Raw genomic sequence first — 19841 nt, forward strand, 5'->3', positions numbered from 1 at the left:
CAAATTCTGTGGTTTTTCAGCATTTTTGTATATTTGAACCCTTTCTGACAATGACTGTATGATTTTGAGATCCATCTTTTCACACTGAGGACAACTGAGAGACTCATATGCAACTATTACAGAAGTTTCAAACGCTCACTGATGCTTTAGAAGAAAAAAAATGATACATTAAGAGTGGAGGGGGTGAAAACTTTTGAACAGAATGAAGATGTGTTAATTTTTCGTATTTTGCCTAAATATCATATTTTTTCATTTATTACTGCCCTTCAGAAACTACAGAAGATACATGTTTCTCAGAAGCCAAATAAGTAAAATATACCCTGATCTTCCCATTCAGAAAGTTTTAATTGTTTCATTGTGAGTGTAAACTTTTGATTTCAACTGTATTTCAACTATAACGTGTCTATTTTCCGAATGTTAAACAGGAGATTTAATAATTAAATAATAAATAGAATGTTATTAAATATGAATTTGCTCTCATTATGCCAAGCATATGACATTTTATTTACAGGCAGACAACCATGTGACTGACCTGGGTTTGTAGGATCACAGAACTCGCTTCTTCACTATGATTAAATCGTCATCAGAATCCATGAGTTTTATCGCTGAGGTACAATGTACATTTATTTTTACAGACGTCTACATGAGAAACCAAGAGATTACAGTCCGAATAGGGTTAAAGGCGCAATCTGAGAGAAGCGCAGTGCTCGTGAGATATTTGGCACCCTAAACAGCCAAATGCTACAGACATGAATGGAAAAAATGGCACTAAGTGCAACTTTCTTCTCTCTTTGTCTTTTCTCTTCCTTTCATTTTGATTATGTAAGTGCCCTTTCATTTGAAACACTGTTTTCCTCTGTAAAAGCTTAATATATTGAATGAAGCACTAAAAGCATTTGTGGAAGTCTTGTGGAGGGCTCTCTCTGTCTGTGGTTCTCTCTCAGCGTCTGGCATCTGGTTAAGTGGATAATTTGAGAGATTTAGAAAGGCTGTAGGGGTGTAGCTCAGGAGTGCCAGGGGAGCCGCGGTGGGATGGCCCATCATTCAGTTAGCATGCCCAGGGCAGGGCCTCGGGGGTCAGGCAGACTGTTTCTCACAGGCACCCAGAGCCGTTGAGTCCTGGAGCTGCGGCAGTGAGCTCACAGACGAGGATGTGGCTTCCTGCTGCTCCGCCAAGCCTGAGGCGCTTACCCTCAAGCACAAATGATACTTTGTGCTGTATGTGTGTATTGCCGCACGAAGGTGCATGTGTCAGTGTGTTTTTGCAGGAGTGTGTGAACGTTTTGGTTTCCTTTGCATGTAGCTGTCTGAAAAGGAGAACTAGGGTTACTGTTTGTCTTTGTACTTGGTACAGTTCCTCATAATCATGTTATCATAATTAGCATTTAACGACAACAACAGCAACAACAAAAAAATTGCTTTTATTTCATGAAAAACACAGTTATTTGTATATGTTTTTATATATATATATATATATATATATATATATATACAGTAGTCAACATTTGAAGTGGATCAAAAAAGTTAATCAAAGTTGTTCTAAGACAAGAACATGTATTGTTTTGATTTTAGGTCAGCTTTGATGAAAGGTTTTGATCCACTTCAAATGTTGACTACTGTATATATGTATATATATATATATATATATATATATATATATATATATATATATATAAAATGTCATTTATTCTTGTGGTTTATATGTTTAATGATACTTTTGAAGGGTCTAAATTCTACACTGTTGTGGGTTTTTTTTTTTCAGGTTAAATACGTACTTGTACCTGAAAGTAAAAGATTTTTATGCTTATGTTTAAAAATTTCATGTATCATGTATCAGTGGTCTGAAATCGGTTTTATTTTATATACTAAACATTTTAAGAGTTTGAGACTAGAATTTAATTTAATTCAATATTTAATTTAATTTAATTTAATTTAATTTTAAGAGTTCGAGGCTGGATTTTATTTTATTTTATTTCATTTTATTAAAGAAGTCTCTTTTGCTCACAAAGCCTGAATTTATTTGGTCAAAAATACAGTAATACATTAATTAATTTAATTAATTTAAATTTTTATTTTATTTTATTTTATTTTATTTTATTTTATTTTATTTTATTTTATTTTATTTTATTTTAATTTATTTTATTTTATTTTATTTTATTTTATTAAAAAAGTCTCTTTTGCTCACAAAGCCTGCATTTATTTGCCCAAAAATGCAGTAAGACTATTTTATTTTACATAGTATACCTTTTAAGAATTTGAGGTCAGAATTTTATTTTATTTTATTTTATTTAAGAAGTCTCTTTTGCTCACCAAAAATACAGTAATGCTGTTTATTTTACATAGTATACCTTTTAAGAGTTTGAGGTCGGAAATTAATTTTATTTGAGTTCTAACTCTATAGTTAATGTACACTTGTGCGTAGAGTATTTATACAATGTTATTGTTAAATGTGAACATTTGCTTTTACAATGCTACATATATCCATACCAATAGGTGTCAGTATAAAGTCCAAAGCCACTGCTGTACTGGCCAGTTAATATTGTGTACAGTATAAGATCTGTTATAATTAACCAGCCTCTGTACATCAGCTTAGTTGTCAGTTATTGTGGCCATTTTAAAGCATTAGCTTGTTGCATTTCCTCACACAGCCACTGATTTCAGTGATTTCAGATTATTTTATATAGATTATGCCATTTTTACAGGACAGCAATAAGCTGTTGACAGAACAAAAGACAATAATATTATAAACATGTTAACAAGATGAGTGCTTCCAGAGTCTTAGTACACAACAGGCACTTCTCATGTAATTATTTTGTCCTTGCTGTGTTTATTTCTCTCTCATTCTCTGCTCGAGTCTCAGGGGCCTGTGTGTCTCTTTCTAATGGGCACCAGAACATCTCTCTAATCTTATTTATTTACTGTTTTTCTCCGTCTTTTTGTGTTTTATCCACGGGGTGCACAGTGAAGTGGAGCGTGTGTGTGTTTGTGGGTGGATGTGAGAGTGCACATGCCCTGTCACTAAATATTACCATGGCAATGAGTCTCATTGCACAACATGGGATGGATCAACAGCTAAAACAGCCCTTGGGCTCATGTGTGTCCTAAATCTGCTGTTAATTTTTCTTGGTTTGTCGCTACATCTTCGGTTGATGACCCTAGACTACCTTTCCACATCGTATTTCCACATTTCGGAAATAGACGGAACAAAAAAAAAACAGTGCAGACCACTTTGTTTTAGTTCTTGTCTCTTGGGTACACTGGGGGTTTAGGGATTTAATTTGGTTTAGAAATTGATTTAACGATTACGGCTGTTTGTTTGTTTCTTTCGGAATCCATTCCTAGGTTTGATTTCACTGAAATTGTGACTCTGTGACAACATTATAGTTGTAAATAAATGCCAGTCATGTTTGATTGGCTTTTTTATATGCGGTAATAGTCGATTTGGCAGCATGTGTGAGACATGGTTATCTGCCAAATTCTGTTGATTCTAGTTGGCATGTGTTTAGGTTCAAATACGCTGTTGGAAAAACATCATTATATTGCGTGTTTGTGTGTGAGGCTTTTTTATATTTTTTAGGCTGTTTGAACTGTATTTTCTTATGAAATATTTCAGTAAATGCTGCTCACAAACAGAACAGGTTGTATTAATTGTTTTGAAGGTCATGTAATTAGATAATTGGTTCAAGATAGACATTTTGGATATATAATTAAATGAAGTCATTTGCTAAATAGTTCTGGATGATGTAATGTAACATTTTTCCAACAAATTGCACACTAGCGGAGTGACCCTGTAGTCTGGATTTGTTTTGTTTATCCTTGTTTGATTTAAAGTGGATTGGAGTGTACAAAGAGACTAGACATTATCTGCTTGATGTGTTCACATTAGTCTAGCAGGCGCTTAAAGACCTCATAGAAGCTCAGTTAGAAGTTTGATTTCATCCAAAACATTTGTAAAAGGTAAATACCCTCAAACGAAAGCAAAAGCAACTGAAGATCTGGCAAACTATCCAGTGCGTATTTACTTTTGCACTCTGGACAGCATCAAATGTTACTATTTACAGTGTGTTTTTGCAGCGTTGAGCAATGTAGCCAATCACAGACATATCTGTTGATTTCTTGAACGCAGTGGCCAGTCAGAATTGTTTTCGTTTGTCAGAATTCACTCACTGCTCAAAACGCCAGAGTTTCTATTAAGCTTGTGAATCATCTCATAACTAAGTGCAGTTCATTGTGTAGTTGCGTAGAGCTTCAGGGCTTTTTTGGTGATACTAAAGGGAGCACACTTTGTGCAGTTTCTAGGCTGTAATCCATTCAATATTGGTATGAAACTTGTTTTTTTGTACACATACATGCTGCTAAGTTTTAGGAATGACATACGCATATTTATGCCAGATTCTCTCTCGAAATAGCAGTGATTGACACTAGGGCTCTCACTAACAATTATTTTGGTAATCTAATAATCGGTCGATTATTCTGATGATTAATCTGATAATTATAATATATATATTTTTTGTAGTAATACAAATAGACCTAAGCAAACAATAGCCTTGACTTAAAATACATATGTAATAGCAATGAGGCAATAATAAGTAGCTCAAATAAAGTATGAAAAGCAAGTAATCATGGTTTTATTGAACAAAACAGGTAAAATACATACACTGTAAAAAACAATTTGTTGAGTCAACTTAAAATAATTTGTGACCTGGCTGCCTTAAAATTTTAAGTTCAGTCAACCCAAAAAAAGTTTATTCAACTTGAAGTGTTAAATTCTACTAAGTGACAACTTAGATATTTGAGTTGAATCAACTTAAAATTTTAAGGCAGCTGGGTTACTTACCCATCTGTTAAGTTTAGCAAACACGAATATCTAAGTTGTTACTTAGTACAACTTAACATTTCAAGTTGACTAAACTTATTTTAGTTGACTGAACTTAAAATTTTAAAGCAGCAGGGTAACAAATTATTTTAAGCTGACTCAACAAATTGTGCTCTTTATTTTTTACAGTGTGGGCCCGGATTCACAAACAGGGCTTAGCTTAAGTCAAGACTAGGCCGTTCATTTTCATTTAAAAGTAGGCCTAAGGCTTAGTGGTTCTTGACATATCCTTGGATAATTTAACGCAGGGGTATTGCCACTGCGAATTACCTATGATAAATTTACATAAATTTACATAAATTTACAAAATTTGAATGCGTCAGCGTCATATTTGCATAGGCCGTACTATGCCGTCTTAGAAACTATATTTTGTACAGATTTGTTTTGTTTTGGCAACTATTTAATTATTTTGCCCAGAGAAAAATGCTGGATTATGCGACATGCAAGTCATTGTCTCCATGCAGTTAATAATAAACCATTTGTATCGGCCCTTTGCATGCTATTTCTGATATGCTGGTGGCTTTAAATTAATCAAAAAGTCATTGAAAATTATGACAGAAATGCTACAGCCACTGTAATTTCTTAAATATGTGGACATCAAAATGTATAAACAGTGAGGGTTTGAGCATTCATTTTAAAATCACATTGAACAGTTAGCATATTGAGAAAGACGTTGATGCATTCTCCTGTGTTTGCAAAGGTGTATAAATGATTTACACTACAAATCTGCTGAATTGGCTGCAACGTTGCATTCCCAGATGAACGTGGTGATAAACCAGTTTGTGTGGAGCAGCATTTACTGTCAATGCACCTACGTAAAGCGCATATACTGTATTAAACCTGCATCGCATATGTTTATTTAATTGAATCGTAGCCTTTGTGAATTCACGATAGCATTATGCTTTATGATTTTTAAATGAGACCCTGGACCACAAAACTAGTCTTACATAGCATGGGTATATTTGTAGCAGTAGCCAAAAATACATTGTATGGGTCAAAATGATTGATTATTCTTTTATGCCAAAAATCATTAGGATATTAAGTAAAGATCATGTTCCTTGAAAATATTTTGTAAATTTGCCACCGTAAATATATCAAAGCTTCATTTTTGATTAGTAATATGCATTGCTAAGTACTTCATTTGGACAGCTTTAAAGGCAATTTGTTTCAGTGTTTTGAATTTTTTTTCACCCTCAGATTCCAGATTTTCAAATAGTTGTATCTCAGCCAAATATTGTCCTGTCCTAACAAACCATACATCAATGGAAAGCTTATTTATATTCATTCAGCTTTCAGATGATATATAAATCTCAATTTAAAAAAATTGACCCTTATGACTGGCTCTGTAGTTCGGAGTCACAAATGGGTTTAATATACCATGCAGCCTTGGAAAAACAGATTGCACCACTTGACACGGGCAAAATGCAATCGAGGACTTTTTATAAATCGAGTACTTGAATTGAAATGAGGAATCGTGACAGCACTAACTGACACAGGGATAACCAAAGCAATGGACGGGGAGAAAAATGTATGTGAGAGCACCCTAAATAATATAATTCTTCGCTCATCCTGAGCAAGATCTAGTTCATGAACCAAAAGTGTGTGTAAGTTTTATTGAGATCAGGTCACATCAACCAGTATTTTCATAATTTCAAATTTCAGGAATGAATGGTATGTGATGTATGACAGAATATATATTCCAACTGGTCATTTGACTATTTTTCATCACGTGCCTCATGTTTGGTATCAACAACATATTTCAAGTGACATATTAAAAAGGCACAGAAAACTTCAATGAACATCTGAAAAGCAGCGTGCACATTTCTGGATAAAAATGAAAGCCCATCAACTGACACTTAAAACGGGAAACATCACCATTCAAATCAGCAGCAAGAAGTCGAAGCTAGTCCACAGTTTAGTAAATGTTGGTAACCTGTTTTAAGTTATTCTTGACTGAGCTGTATTGACTAGATAAAGTGCAATGATGAAAGTCAGTTCAATTAGTATTGATAGATATATGTCTGATCTCCTAAAACACTAGTTCATTTCACATCAAATATAAAAATGAACCAAACATATCCACACCTGCAATGACTCAGCAGCTGTGCCTTTTGCTGGGAAATGTTACATTACATCATGGACATTTATATAGCAAATGACTTCATTTAAATGTATATACAAGTTGGAGCAAACCTGACAATCATCTCACCCAGTGTGATTGGAGAGTGATCTGAAGAGCCTCTTGTGCTTTAGCGGAACAAGAAAATTGTCCTTAGATGAGAAATGATCAAGGATAGAGTCACTTTACATCTTTCAAGTTGCAGATGTTCAAAATCTAAAATATTAATGGATTTCCAGAATTAAATCAGATTTTAAATCCCGCTGTAGACATTGTATATGGAAAAGCATCAATATTATATAATTATAGCGATACGTCTGCTGTGAGAGGACACAGATAGACAGATGGGTTGAAGATGCCAGAAGATAAAAGGTAGATGAGAGTATGATATTGATATGAATGATACGGCTGGCTGAGAAGCACAGAGTGAAAAAATCTACAGTAGCAGAATATGGCAGTAAAGTAACCGAATGAATCATTCAGAGACTTTTGGCCTTATATTTTCTTAGAGGATTGTCAAGCTGTCATAAAACCATAAAGGACAGAAAACAGATTGTGGGACGCATAGAGTAGGGAACGAGAGACTGAAAAGAGAGAGACTGCATATCCTCTGGCTCTCTGGCATGTGCCATCGCCGATGAACACAGCTGAAGCTTATTTGAAGAGCTGGGCTGACATCCTGCCAACACGAGAGAGAGAGGCACAAGCAGAAAGCAAAACGAGAGAGAGAGAGAGAGAGAGAGAGAGAGGGAGGGAGCAGGACGGAAAGAAGCACAAGCAGACAGAGGGATTGAGCTCTGGTGGAGCAGACCGACTGCATTCAGATCTCCATCCTCTGGCATTCTGCACCGGACCTCTCGCCCCGTCTGACCTGTATCGCTGCCCCTAGGTGCGCTACACGCTCCGGGCCAACAGCCGACACCATGATTAAGTCCAGCTGGTTCTATGTCAAATTCAAATATAACGAGAAGGTGAGTCAGTACTGTTGCCTTTTTCTGTTTTAGCTCGGATTTTTCTTCATTCACTCTTCCGTCTGGTGTTTAACTGGGTTCATAGCCTTCTGTGTGCCAGAGTTCTGTAATCTTAAACCTGCCGTTGATCTGTTGATCAGTGATGGTGGTATATGTGTGTGATGATCTGAAATTCCTCTCATGCATTTTGTAATAGTCATGCTGGCGTTTTGAAGCATTGAATATTTAATCGAGCTTGACTCTGCCACTAAGGGCCAGGGTTTAAATTTTCATTTAAACACATGTTTTGCAGTTTTAAGAGCTGCCCTTATGCACCGCATGTGCTGAAAGAGCTTTGATATCATTATTGCTGATATTTTGTGTTATTTGAGATAAATCTGCTGAGACTGAGCCAGATGATAGAATTTGTACAAATGTGATTTGTCTCTGTGTGTGTGTGTGTGTGTGTGTGTGTGTGTCTGAATCAGGTCATGCCCCTGTCCTGTCAGCTGTGTTAAACTTTAATGCAGGCTGATATTCTATTCTTCAGAGACAGAGAGAGAGAGAAAGTGATGGTGTTACTTTGTGAAAAATAAGACGTGAACCCGGCTTGGATGTTTTGACAGTTACCTAAATGGTCAATGCGAAAGACATCCGTCCATCCGTCATTTGGTATTGGATTGTCGCTCATAAAAACTCTTAGATTGCAAAACCTTATCAAAGGTCATGTGTACATCGGATCAGCACTGTGAAATATGAACTTGATCCAGTTACCCACAGACCTGATGCATTACATTGTACTGAAGGTCAAACAGGGATGATGGTACCTAATGGTTAGGGAGCTCTGTCGTCTACACAAAGGTTGCAGGGTTAATTCCGATGTGGGGCAGTCTAGAAGCTGGAGAACTGGGATAGGGAATCACTTATCTTTCTTTGCTTTGTCAAGAATATATAGTTGAAATTAATTACCTTCATCATTCGTTCATACCCATATATAAGACTGATATATTGATTTACATAAGGGATGTAACGATTCACTCAACTCACAGTGTGATACAGTTTTCTCACATTTTTTTTGTTTAACCAAATGATATTTAAGACAAATTATAAATGAAAAGGTGTCATTTTATTATTTTTTAGACAAATTGCCATGCTAAATAACAAAATTAAATTTAAAATTTAAAACAAATCCCAAGTCAACTAAATAAATAAATAATACAAATATTTTCATTTAAACAAATGAAGGATTTGTCTGTGCTCTTTCTGTTTAAAATTAAAAGCAACCACTGTATTTTAATCACAATCCAGACATGCAGCATGAGTAATTTTAGGCTTAAATTAGATTTTGTAACTATTTTAGATGCAGGAAACAAACAGCAGATGTACTGAATGAGAAAGCAAAAGAAAGAAAATACCATCGAAACCATCGAAACTTCTCTGAAGACAGTCAGTTTCTATGGAAGTCTGTTTCTGCCACTGAATAAAAAATTGCGACTTTTTTTCACAACTGCGAGCAGTTCGGACTTTTTTCTCAGAATTTTGTGGTACGAACTTGCAATTCTGACTTTTTTTCCTATAATTGTGAGATATAACTCACAGTTGTGAGTTATAAAGTCAGAATTGCAAGATATAAAGTCATAATTCTAAGAAAAAAGTTTAAATCTCACAATTGCGAGAGAAAGTATAATAAAAAAAATTGTAATTACGACATTTTATCTTACAATTCTGACTTTTTTCTCACAATTGCGAGTTATAAAGTCAGAATTGCGAATTCACAATTCTGAGAAAAAGGTCGAAATTGCAGGTTTGTATCTTGTAATTGTGACAAAAAAAAAGTAATTACAACTTTTTTTTTGCAGTTCTCACAGTTGACACAATTTTGCGAGAATTGCGAGATATAATGTCAGAAATCCGAGAAAAAAGTCAAAAAGTCAACAAAAAAGACAATTTTGAGTAAAAATATAATAAAAGGGTAATTACGATTTTTTTTTCTCATAATTCTGACTTTTTTCTCAGAATTGCGTGAAACAAACTTGCAGTTCTGACTTTTTTCTCAAAATTGTAAGATGTAATTCACAATTGTGAGTTATAAAGTCAGAACTGCAATATAAACTCAATTATGAGAAAAGGGGAAAAATTGCAAGTTTATGTCTCACAATTTCATTTAAAAATAAAATAAAAAAGGTAATTACGACTTTTTATCTCACAAATCTGAATTTTTTTCTCTCAATTGCATGATACAAACTCACAATTCTGACTTTTTTCCTCATAATTGTGAGTTATAAAGTCAGAATTGCTAAATATGAAGTCAGAATTACGAGATATAAACTCGCAATTCTGAGGGAAAAAAGTTAAAACTGTAAGTTTATATCTCGCAATTGTGACTTTTTTTCTCACAATTGCAAGTTATAAAGTCAGAATTGTGAGTTCGCAATTCTGACTTTATAACTTGCAATTGTGAGAAAAAAAGTCAAAATTGCAGGTTTATGTCTCGCAGTTGCGAGAAAAAAGTAATTACGACTTTTTCTTGCAGTTCTGACTTTTTTCTCAGAATTGTAAAATATAGCTCACACTTGTGAGTTATAGCGTCAGAATTGCGAGATATAAAGTCAGAAATCCAAGAAAAAAGTCAGTCAACAAAAAAGTCAATTTTGAGTAAAAATATAATAAAAAAGGCAATTATGATTTTTTAAATCTCATAATTCTGACTTTTTTCTCAGAATTGCGTGAAACAAACTTGCAGTTCTGACTTTTTTTCTCATAATTGTGAGATATAATTCACAAATGTGAGTTATAAAGTCAGAATTGCAATATAAACTCAATTATGATAAAAGGGTCAAAATGTTATATATATTATAAAAGTTCGTATGTTGCAATTTCGTGTAAAAATAAAATTAAAAAGGTAATTACGACTTTTTATCTCACTATTCTGAATTTTTTCTCACAACTGCATGATACAAACTGCCAATTCTGACTCACAATTGCGAGGTAGAAAGTCAGAATTGCTAGATATGAAGTCAGAATTACAAGATATAAATATATATTTTTCTTGCAATTGTGACTCTTTTCTGAAAACTGAGAGTTCTGACTTTAGAACACATAGTTGTGAGTTATTACTTCAGAACTGCGAGAAAAAATTGATTTATATCTTGCAAATCTGACTTTCTAACTTAGATTAGAAACTAAGTTTAGATTTTGCAATTCTGACATTGTTACTCGCAATTGTCATAAAAATTAAAATTTTGAGATAAAAAGGTGCAATTACCTTTTTTGATTTTTTATTCAGTGGTTAGAACAGACTTCCATACGTTCCTGTCAGAGATACATTCATATAAACTCCTATCCCCAACTGTATGGTGATTGGTGTAACATATTAACCGACTTAATATGTCATCACATATTTACACAGATTTTCAGCTGGCTGGTGTAGTCATTTGTAATAAATAATTGCTGAATAAACTCTAACTCTAGTTTGCAAATGATATAAATAGGTGTGATTGTAGAGAAGTGGCTGTATCTGTCTAACATTAGAGAGCTGTGAAACGTGTGATCTTTGAGTCTGTCAAAAATAAATACTGTATATATGCCATCCGTTTTATTTGACAGTTTTAGCCCCATATTGCTCCGTTCAAGACCTTGTCATTCACACAGGACTTCCATTTTATGTGAAGCCTGTCTCTTTCTCTTTCTCCAGCTCTTGTCTTTTCTCTGCTCCTCTCATTCTAACACCCAAGTGACATGTGAACTGCTATAATTTAACACGACACCTAACAGAGCTCATAACTTAGTGTGTGTGAGCGCTAGACAGACGGGTTTGAAATGAAAGAGAGATGGGCTTCGTACTCTGGACAGTAGAGCGGATGAGGGAAGGGAACCATGACAACCGCCTGACTGCTCTGCTCCCTGGTGTGTGAAAGTAGAGATTGAGAGAACGCTTTTGATTCAGGCCATGAAACGAGCGCAAGAGGGTGAAGAGTAAAAATATTCACTTCACAGCTGATTAACAGAGCAATGGATGAAGACTGAGAGAGATGGACTGAGAAATGTGGGTAGCGGACCAGTGAACGACTAATTGAGCTTTGAACAAGTCAGAGATGTGAGGGTTCAGTGTGTCGGAGCAGGCTGATGTTGTACTGGGCTTCCAGGTGTTGAAATGTATCTGAAATTTGTCTCGTTTTTTGCATTTCTAAAGATTGTCTACATAAAAACCCTTGCCAAGAGGGAAAAATTACAAAAATGTGGATGTTATACTAGAGGTGCAGGGTTATAATAGTTTTTATTTTAGTTTTATTTCAGTTTTATTTTCAGATGTGTCTTTTCAGTTTTATAAAAAAACAGGTAGTATCATTTCAAACTAGGGCTGTGAAACGATTAGTAGCGAATAATCGATTCAAAATAAAAGTTTATGTTTACATACTATGTGTGTGTTTTCTGTGTATATTTATTATTTATTATGTATATGAAATTGTATGTATTTGTATGTGAATGTAAAGACTTGTATATAATTTATATATATATATATATATATTTTATAGCATATTTTATTCCTTTTTTTTTCCTTTTTTTCCTTAATATACACGTGTATGTGTGTATTTATATATACATACTGTAAGAAATATACAAAGTACACACTAATATTATACTGTACTATACTATACTAGAGGTGCAGGGTTATAGTGGTTTTTATTTTAGTTTTATTTTAGTTTTATTTTCAGTTTTGTCTTTTCAGTTTTAAAATTTTCACACAATCAGAATTTTTTTAATATTAAAACTAATATATATATATATATATATATATACACACACACACACACACACACACACACACACACACATATATATATATATATATATATTTAAAAAAAAATATTTAATATAAAATAATTTTAATCTAAAAATATTTATATGTATGTATAAATGTGTATTTATATAAACATAATAAATATACACAGTGCCCACACATATAGTATGTAAACAAACTTTTATTTTGAATCGATTATTCGCAAACCGCGATTTGCAGCCCTATTTCCAAACTTTTAAAAAAAGTTAAAATAATTCAGAACAATCTAGTGCAATATTCATCCAAGTGGGCTGTAAAGGTTTCAAGTTTTATAATATATTTGTATTAAAAACTATTTTTTTTTTTTTTTTATTTTTTTACCATGTTATGTTTTTTATAGTACTCATCATTTATTTATTTATTTACTTACTTATTTACTGGTTGGTAACCAATAATTGCACTGAAATTTTTTTATATTATTTTTTTTTTTTTATCACGAAACAACAAAAACAAAAACAAAAAAATGTAAATAAATTTGTATAATAAATAAACACTTGATATTCATATTATAAATACTTAATAGTTGTATACAGGCATTTAAATTGCACAATTTTTGGTCACACTTTATTTTAAGGTCCAATGCTTGCTATTAACAAACCGTTAACTATGACTTTTGACTCAATAAACTACTAATTTGCTGCTAATTAGTAGTTAAGTTAAGGTATTGTGTAAGATTATGTAGAATATAGTCATGCTGAATATTTGCTTTGTAAGAACTAATAAATAGACAATATGTTATGAATAGGCATGCTAATAAGCAACTAGTTAATAGTGAGAATTGTTCCCTATACTAAAGTGTTACCCAATTTTTTTTTAGCAACATTTAAAGGTGCTGTGTGTAATATTGACAGCTAGTAGTTGAAATGGGTACTGCAGTCGAAATTGAAAAAAGCATGTTGTTTCTCCTGCACCCTCTTCCTCAGACTTGATGTTGAAGAAGGTTGCCAGATTGAGGACATGCAACAAGGATGAGCGCAGTTAACAATGTAAGTTGTTGAGCCTTAAACTGTAAGTTGATTAGTTAATCCATTTTTTTAATGTATCTCTGATCATAGAGCTTTTTTAGATGGGAGCTGAGGCTTTTTATGTCAGGCAGATTCTGCTGCATTTTCCACCAACTGGCAACCCGGGTCTTAAAACAATATTGAGTAAATTGGCAGTGGGCGAAAACAAAAACAGACATTCTGACACTGAATGCACATTTCAAAGTGGAATAATTGGCTGTAGCAATTGTTTTTCGGAGAAACACAAATTTGAATTTAAAAATGTGCAAACTTACTATGGTATTTCTTTGTTTTAGTACAGTCAAAAATTACATACAGAAGCTTTCAGGTTGGAGCTAAACTCTGCAGGAAGGTGGCCATATTTGCATCTTGGACGCCTCTTTGTTACACCATCTAGTTTGAGAAAGGATGTACTTCATGACCCTTTCACCACTGTCTAAATCAAAGAGGTTAAACTGACGGCAGGCGTCCAAGCGTTGTTCTAAAAGCAGAGTAACCCTGGAGCCGAAGGTTCAGCCCTGTCGACCAGTAGGCCACTGATTTACCCCCTTCTGAAATGTGTGGGCTAAAGACAGACTCCCTTACACGAAAGAGAGGACTAGAACAATCCGCCCTCCTTTGAACAAGTATAAAAACAAACAGGGAAAATAAGATATTGCGAATTTCTTAGGGCTTGTGCGCCGCACTGTTTTGGTTTACTTGCATCAGAATGTTTTTGTTGTTTTAGTTGCGGGCTGGAAATGGTGAATTGTAAACTGCACTCACAGAGACGCATGCAGAGATAATTTTAGTGATTATGGGGTGCTTTTATTCTACCCTAGCTCTATGAAGAGTTCATTGCTCTGCTGTTGATGGAAGCCACGTTAGGCTGGTTTAATCAAGATGGGTGGTCTGCCTTCTAATGGTCATGCTTTCTGTCCGGGTGGTTGCTTGGTTTGTAGGGTACACCCTGTGTGGACATATTTTGAGTAGATCCACAAAACGTTATTTGCATTGATTAATAAAACTCATGCTGACCCAAGGCCATCTTTATTGCGCTCTTTGTTCTAGCAGTAGTGTGTCTTTTGTTGAAGATAACATTCTGTAACTCTTTAAGAAAGTTAGTTTCAGATGAAGAGATGAAGGGAGAGTTGAACAGAGAGAGAGAGAGTTTGTATCAAAGAGAAGCAGCCATCTGTGTGAGTGAGCAGCAAACAGCTGGTCGAGGGGATGCAAGATGTCTGTACCAAAACTGACAAGATGGGGGATGACAGGAAACAGATTTCCTCCTGCTTTTTCCCCACTCTCTGAGCAAGGCAAGCGGGCAGCCCGTGTGCTGTGATGCCTCCCCAGCTTCCAGATGCTGCTGTCCTCCTTTGCCTGTGTGTGTGTGGATCTCAGAAAAACGACACACTTTCTCCCACCCATCCAGAAACACACACTGATTTACATTATCATCACTTCATGTTTATGTCTTCAGAATGTTTGTATGTTTTATACAATGTGCAGTCATTATGTTTGCAATGCTTTTCATTTTCCACTTTCTTAGCCTTGTTTCAGAAATTAGAGACCTTCGTTTTACGTTTCAGATGCTTAGTTTTAGATTTCATGTCTGAAGAGAATCACACTGACCTACAGAGTTGTTACGAATCTGAATCATTTCAGAGAATCAGTTCATTTTCATCATTTTCCCCAGCCAAATTTCTCATTTGCTTTTAAGCTGAAAGTTTTTTAGGGCTGCCCTCAACTAAAGATTTTTCTGGTTGACTAGTAGTCATTTTTTTTTAAGCATTAGTTGACTATTAGTCGCATGTTTATTAATAAAACACATGAATCTTGATAACGAACGTTTAATTGCTGACATAGCCTAATCAGTGCTCAAGAACAGGCAAAAAAAAAAAAGCTTGCCACAGCGCACCGGCAGATATAATTATGAATATGTCAGGGAAAAACAGCAAGGAGACTGCATTAACATTTTAATAATTTATTGATAAACTAGTGCGCTTTTTGTTTTTGGCTTAAGCGATGAAGTTGGCGACACCGACTCGTCATCTCCGCAGTAGTGATGCGCCTGTATGCATGTTTCATACGGAATACATAATCTGAGAATATTTGTATTCTATTGAAATTGGTTGATTTCAAAAGTAGACATTTCACTCTCTATAGATTCTATAGATATTTTTTTCATGTCTGTAAGGCAAGTATGCACAGAGTTTCGAAGTTTCGTGTTCAAGTTCACAGAGACCGAGAAAGCAGAAAGTGCATATTTTACAAAAGCACAACGTTTCGTTGTTATTCTGAGTTAACGCAAATAAACGTAGAGTCTTTACAGATTCGAAAGATGTATTACTTTTATCTATATGATCAAAAATGACAGAGTATTGTAAGAGCAAGTGACCGCATGGCGCTTCCATCTGTCATCTGTCACATTTTTCTAGGTTAACAGTAGATTGAGCTGCCATGTAACATTGCTGCTACCTTCATCTTTCAGATGAAAAGCCATATTTGATATTCATACTTCCTGTGAAATTAAATTTTCTTAGCGACTAATACAATTTTGGTTGACTAAGCCTGTTCTTGGGCAGCCCTAATGTTTTTGTTGTCCATAATTATGTTCAAATGAGCTTTAAAATGAGTAGTTTGTTGTATTTAGTGTAAATTTGAGTGTTCTGGTTTGATTCTTTACAGTTAGTCCATGCTTACCCACCTCACTGTACTTTCCAAAAAATGTGTGAAACATGAAAAGACAGTAAACCTTGGAAAAAATAAAAAAGCAAATAAAATTGAGTGCTTAACAAGCATTTTTTAAATCAGTTTGACTGAATCATTTAAATAAATGATTCATCTATTAAACGGACATGACTATGGTGTACAATCTTGGTTTTATGTACTATAAAGAACAATTTTGGCATTCCTTTTCGACTGTGTCTCAAAACCTAGTGAGCTGCCTTCCTAGAAAACATTGTTGCGCATCACAGGCTCCGGAATGCTGTCTATGTAGGTAGCTCGGCTTTTGAATCAGCCTGAGACCAGCACAGAAGTCGTTTCCCCTATGGGAGCACTGCTGTTTTTATTCTTTCCCTCTCTACTTCATTTTTCCCCTTCATCTCTTTTTTCACCCCTCCCCTCTTCTCTCACTCTTGATATGATGAGAGAAAGATGCCTGGCAGCTGCTGAGGCAATGAAAGGTCACCCTGTCGTCGCGGCAACACGATAGCGAATGGGAGAAGCTGTCATCTCTCTGGCATTTTGATTGACAGGCTGCCTGGGTGACTTAAACTCTGTGGAGAAAAGACCTGACAAGGCAGAGCTGTCACTTTATTGGGCCCACAGAGCCTGTGCTGTGTGTGTGGATAAATGAGAAAAGAGGAAACCATGTAAGAGGGAAATTAAACGAGATGGACGGGAGAGAATATGGACTGCGTGTGCACAAAATAAAGGTGTAGGATTTAAAGGGATAGTTCACCCAGAAATGAAAATTACCTCATGATTTACTCACCCTCAAAGCATTCTAGGTGTATATGACTTTCTTCTTTCAGACGAATACAATTGAAGTTATATTGAGAAATGTTCTAGCTCCTCCAAGCTTTATAATGGCGGTGAATGGCTGTTGAGATTTTTAAGTCCATAAAGTGCATCCACCCATCATAAAAATTACTCCACACAGCTCCATAGGGGTAATAAAGGCCTTTAAAGAGAACGACAGTTTTAAATATGGATATTTTTGTTACAAAAACGCATTAATTTGCTTCAGATGGCATTTATTAACCTCCCGGAGCCATGTGGAGCACTTTTTATAACGTATGGATGCAGCTTTTTGGGCTCCAAAATCTCAACAGCCACCCGCTGCCATTATAAAGCTTGGAAGAGCCAGGATATTTTTTTTTAATATACAGTAACTCCAGTTGTATTCCTGTGAAAGAGGTTGTTCATATACACCTAGGATGGCTTGAAGGTGAGTAAATCATGTGTTAACTTAAATTTTTGGATGAACTAACCCTTTAATTTGAAACAATTTTTTCTCAGAATTTGCTAGCAGATTTCACAAGAGAAATGTCAAATTTAATTCAGTGTGAATTAAGTAGAAGGACTGAAATTGTATTTTTTTTTAAATGTACTCCAGTAATCTTTGCTTTATTTACAACTTTTCATTTGCTACATTTTTAAAAACATTCACAAATAAAAATAAAATTGTTCCCTGATTTCAGGAACTTTTTGATGGTAAAAAATTCTAACAATTGCCTGCAGTTTTACATAGTGTAAGATTAGTCTTGTTTTAGACTTTATATCTTGAAATGGCTTCACTTTTACCATTCTGCTGTAGTTTACTGCTGTTTCCTTTTTATGCTGAGTTAATTATTTAGTCAATTTAATTAGTTGATTAATTCATTGTGCTTTTTTAAATTATATGAACAGAGATCATTTATCACATCAACATGTGGATCACTTTGAATCAGTAGGTGCATTTCCATTACAGATTTGCACAAAACTTTTGCGATATTTTATAAATGTCAATAAAAACATATTGAGAAATGACGCCGTTTCCATTAACCGATGTTATGCGACTAAAACTGATTTTTTTTCCTCTCGCAATAAGTCATGCCGATGGATGTTGGTATGTATATTGACTAGAGTGGCCGCGATCAGCTCCGACTTGTGTGGTTTAAATAAGGGGTTATCCAAGCTTTAATGGCAAAGAAACTCCCAAGCATTGTGTAGTCAAGCGGCCACATACAATGTGTTGTTTGAGGTTCAAGCACATTAAAGAATAACCGTGTGACTTTTATGTACATAAGGAGACCTGTAAATGCGAAAAAGCCTTGTCCATTGCAGTTTTGCGAAATATTTATTTTTCGAACTGCCAGAAAATCACTCCATGCAAGCGTAAGAACTTTTTTGCAATATATTGGAGTTTTTCGAAATTGCCGCGCTTCCATTAGGCGTGTTTTTGCAATTTGAAGGGTAATTGAAACGCAGCTACGGTTTTAAAAACTGGCAACACCGATGTCTCTGTTCACCCACTCATACGCGCATTGACTTAACAGACGACAGCGAAATCTCCTTATGTGTGTGCACTTGGAAAAACTAAAGAGTGTTAGTCTTCGTAGACTACATGTTTTATTAATTATGGGAGCTGAAAGACCCTCAGTCTCCCTGTGATCATTAATGCATGCACCAGATAACGTATTTACATGTTCTTATGAATTATTCATGTCCAGAGAGGAAGAGTAAGAAGAGTCTAGTGTTTTGAGGAGGACCCTCTGCCCACAGGCTCTTGTTCAGTCAATGTGTGTGTGAATACAGTACCTGCTATAATGTTGTGCATGGCTTAGTCTTAAGAATAGCTGATTTAGTTTTATAGGAAAAGGTTCTCACTGAATATAATTATCCATATTATTTGCACACCTAGTAGAGCATTTACAGGTAAATAATGATAAATGTACGCCGTTAGCCCTAAAGGATCTGCTTTATTTTTCAACAGTTTATCCCTATTGCTCTGAATTAAGTCTGCTCTGCAATTGAGACGATTTTTCAGGTCTTGAAATGAGACTGCTTAGGGATCTCATTTGCCTTCCCTGATGAACTTTTCAGGATTAGTGGAGCTGAATTAATTTGAGATTGATTTGCTGATAGATGATATCGTCTGGGATTTATGACTTTTAAAAAAATCAATCATATGATAGTGCTTTTTAATGTTTTTTAAATCTGAAGCAGGATATAGCTTTAATTCTCTTTATCACTTCTTTTATTTAAATTCTTGTAGTTTAATCATCTGTAGAATCAGGTTTTTCTTCAGTTTACCAGCAGTGTTCAGTCTTTTCTGTGTAATATTGTGAAATATTATTACAGTTTAAAATAGCTGTTTGTCTATTTCATTATAAACCAGGATGCAGCCTTCATGTTTATATGTAACCATGGACCACAAAACCAGATTTAATGATCCATTTTTTTATTAAAATGCTGAATAAATATGCTTTCCATTATTGTTTGGTTTAATATTTGAATATCTGGAATCTGAGGGTGTAAAAAATTTAATTTTTGATAAAATTGCTTTGTTGTCCAAATGAAGTTC

General features: G+C 34.7%; 1 protein-coding gene across 8 annotated transcripts in view; it reads left to right on the forward strand.

Annotated features, from left to right (window-relative positions):
- auts2a (activator of transcription and developmental regulator AUTS2 a) overlaps positions 1–19841 on the forward strand; it is a 466844-nt gene that overhangs the window by 166187 nt on the left and 280816 nt on the right. Inside the window, exon 1 of one of the 8 annotated variants that reach the window (XM_051120212.1) lies at positions 7797–7966. The exons of the other annotated variants lie outside the window; for them this stretch is intronic. Coding sequence (XP_050976169.1) covers positions 7919–7966 — 48 coding nt within the window. The 5' untranslated portion in view covers positions 7797–7918. Of the gene's footprint in view, positions 1–7796; positions 7967–19841 lie in introns of those variants that run through there. 8 annotated transcript variants of the gene reach the window in all.

This window comes from Labeo rohita, chromosome 10, assembly GCF_022985175.1.
Source record: "Labeo rohita strain BAU-BD-2019 chromosome 10, IGBB_LRoh.1.0, whole genome shotgun sequence".
Lineage (NCBI taxonomy): Eukaryota > Metazoa > Chordata > Actinopteri > Cypriniformes > Cyprinidae > Labeo > Labeo rohita.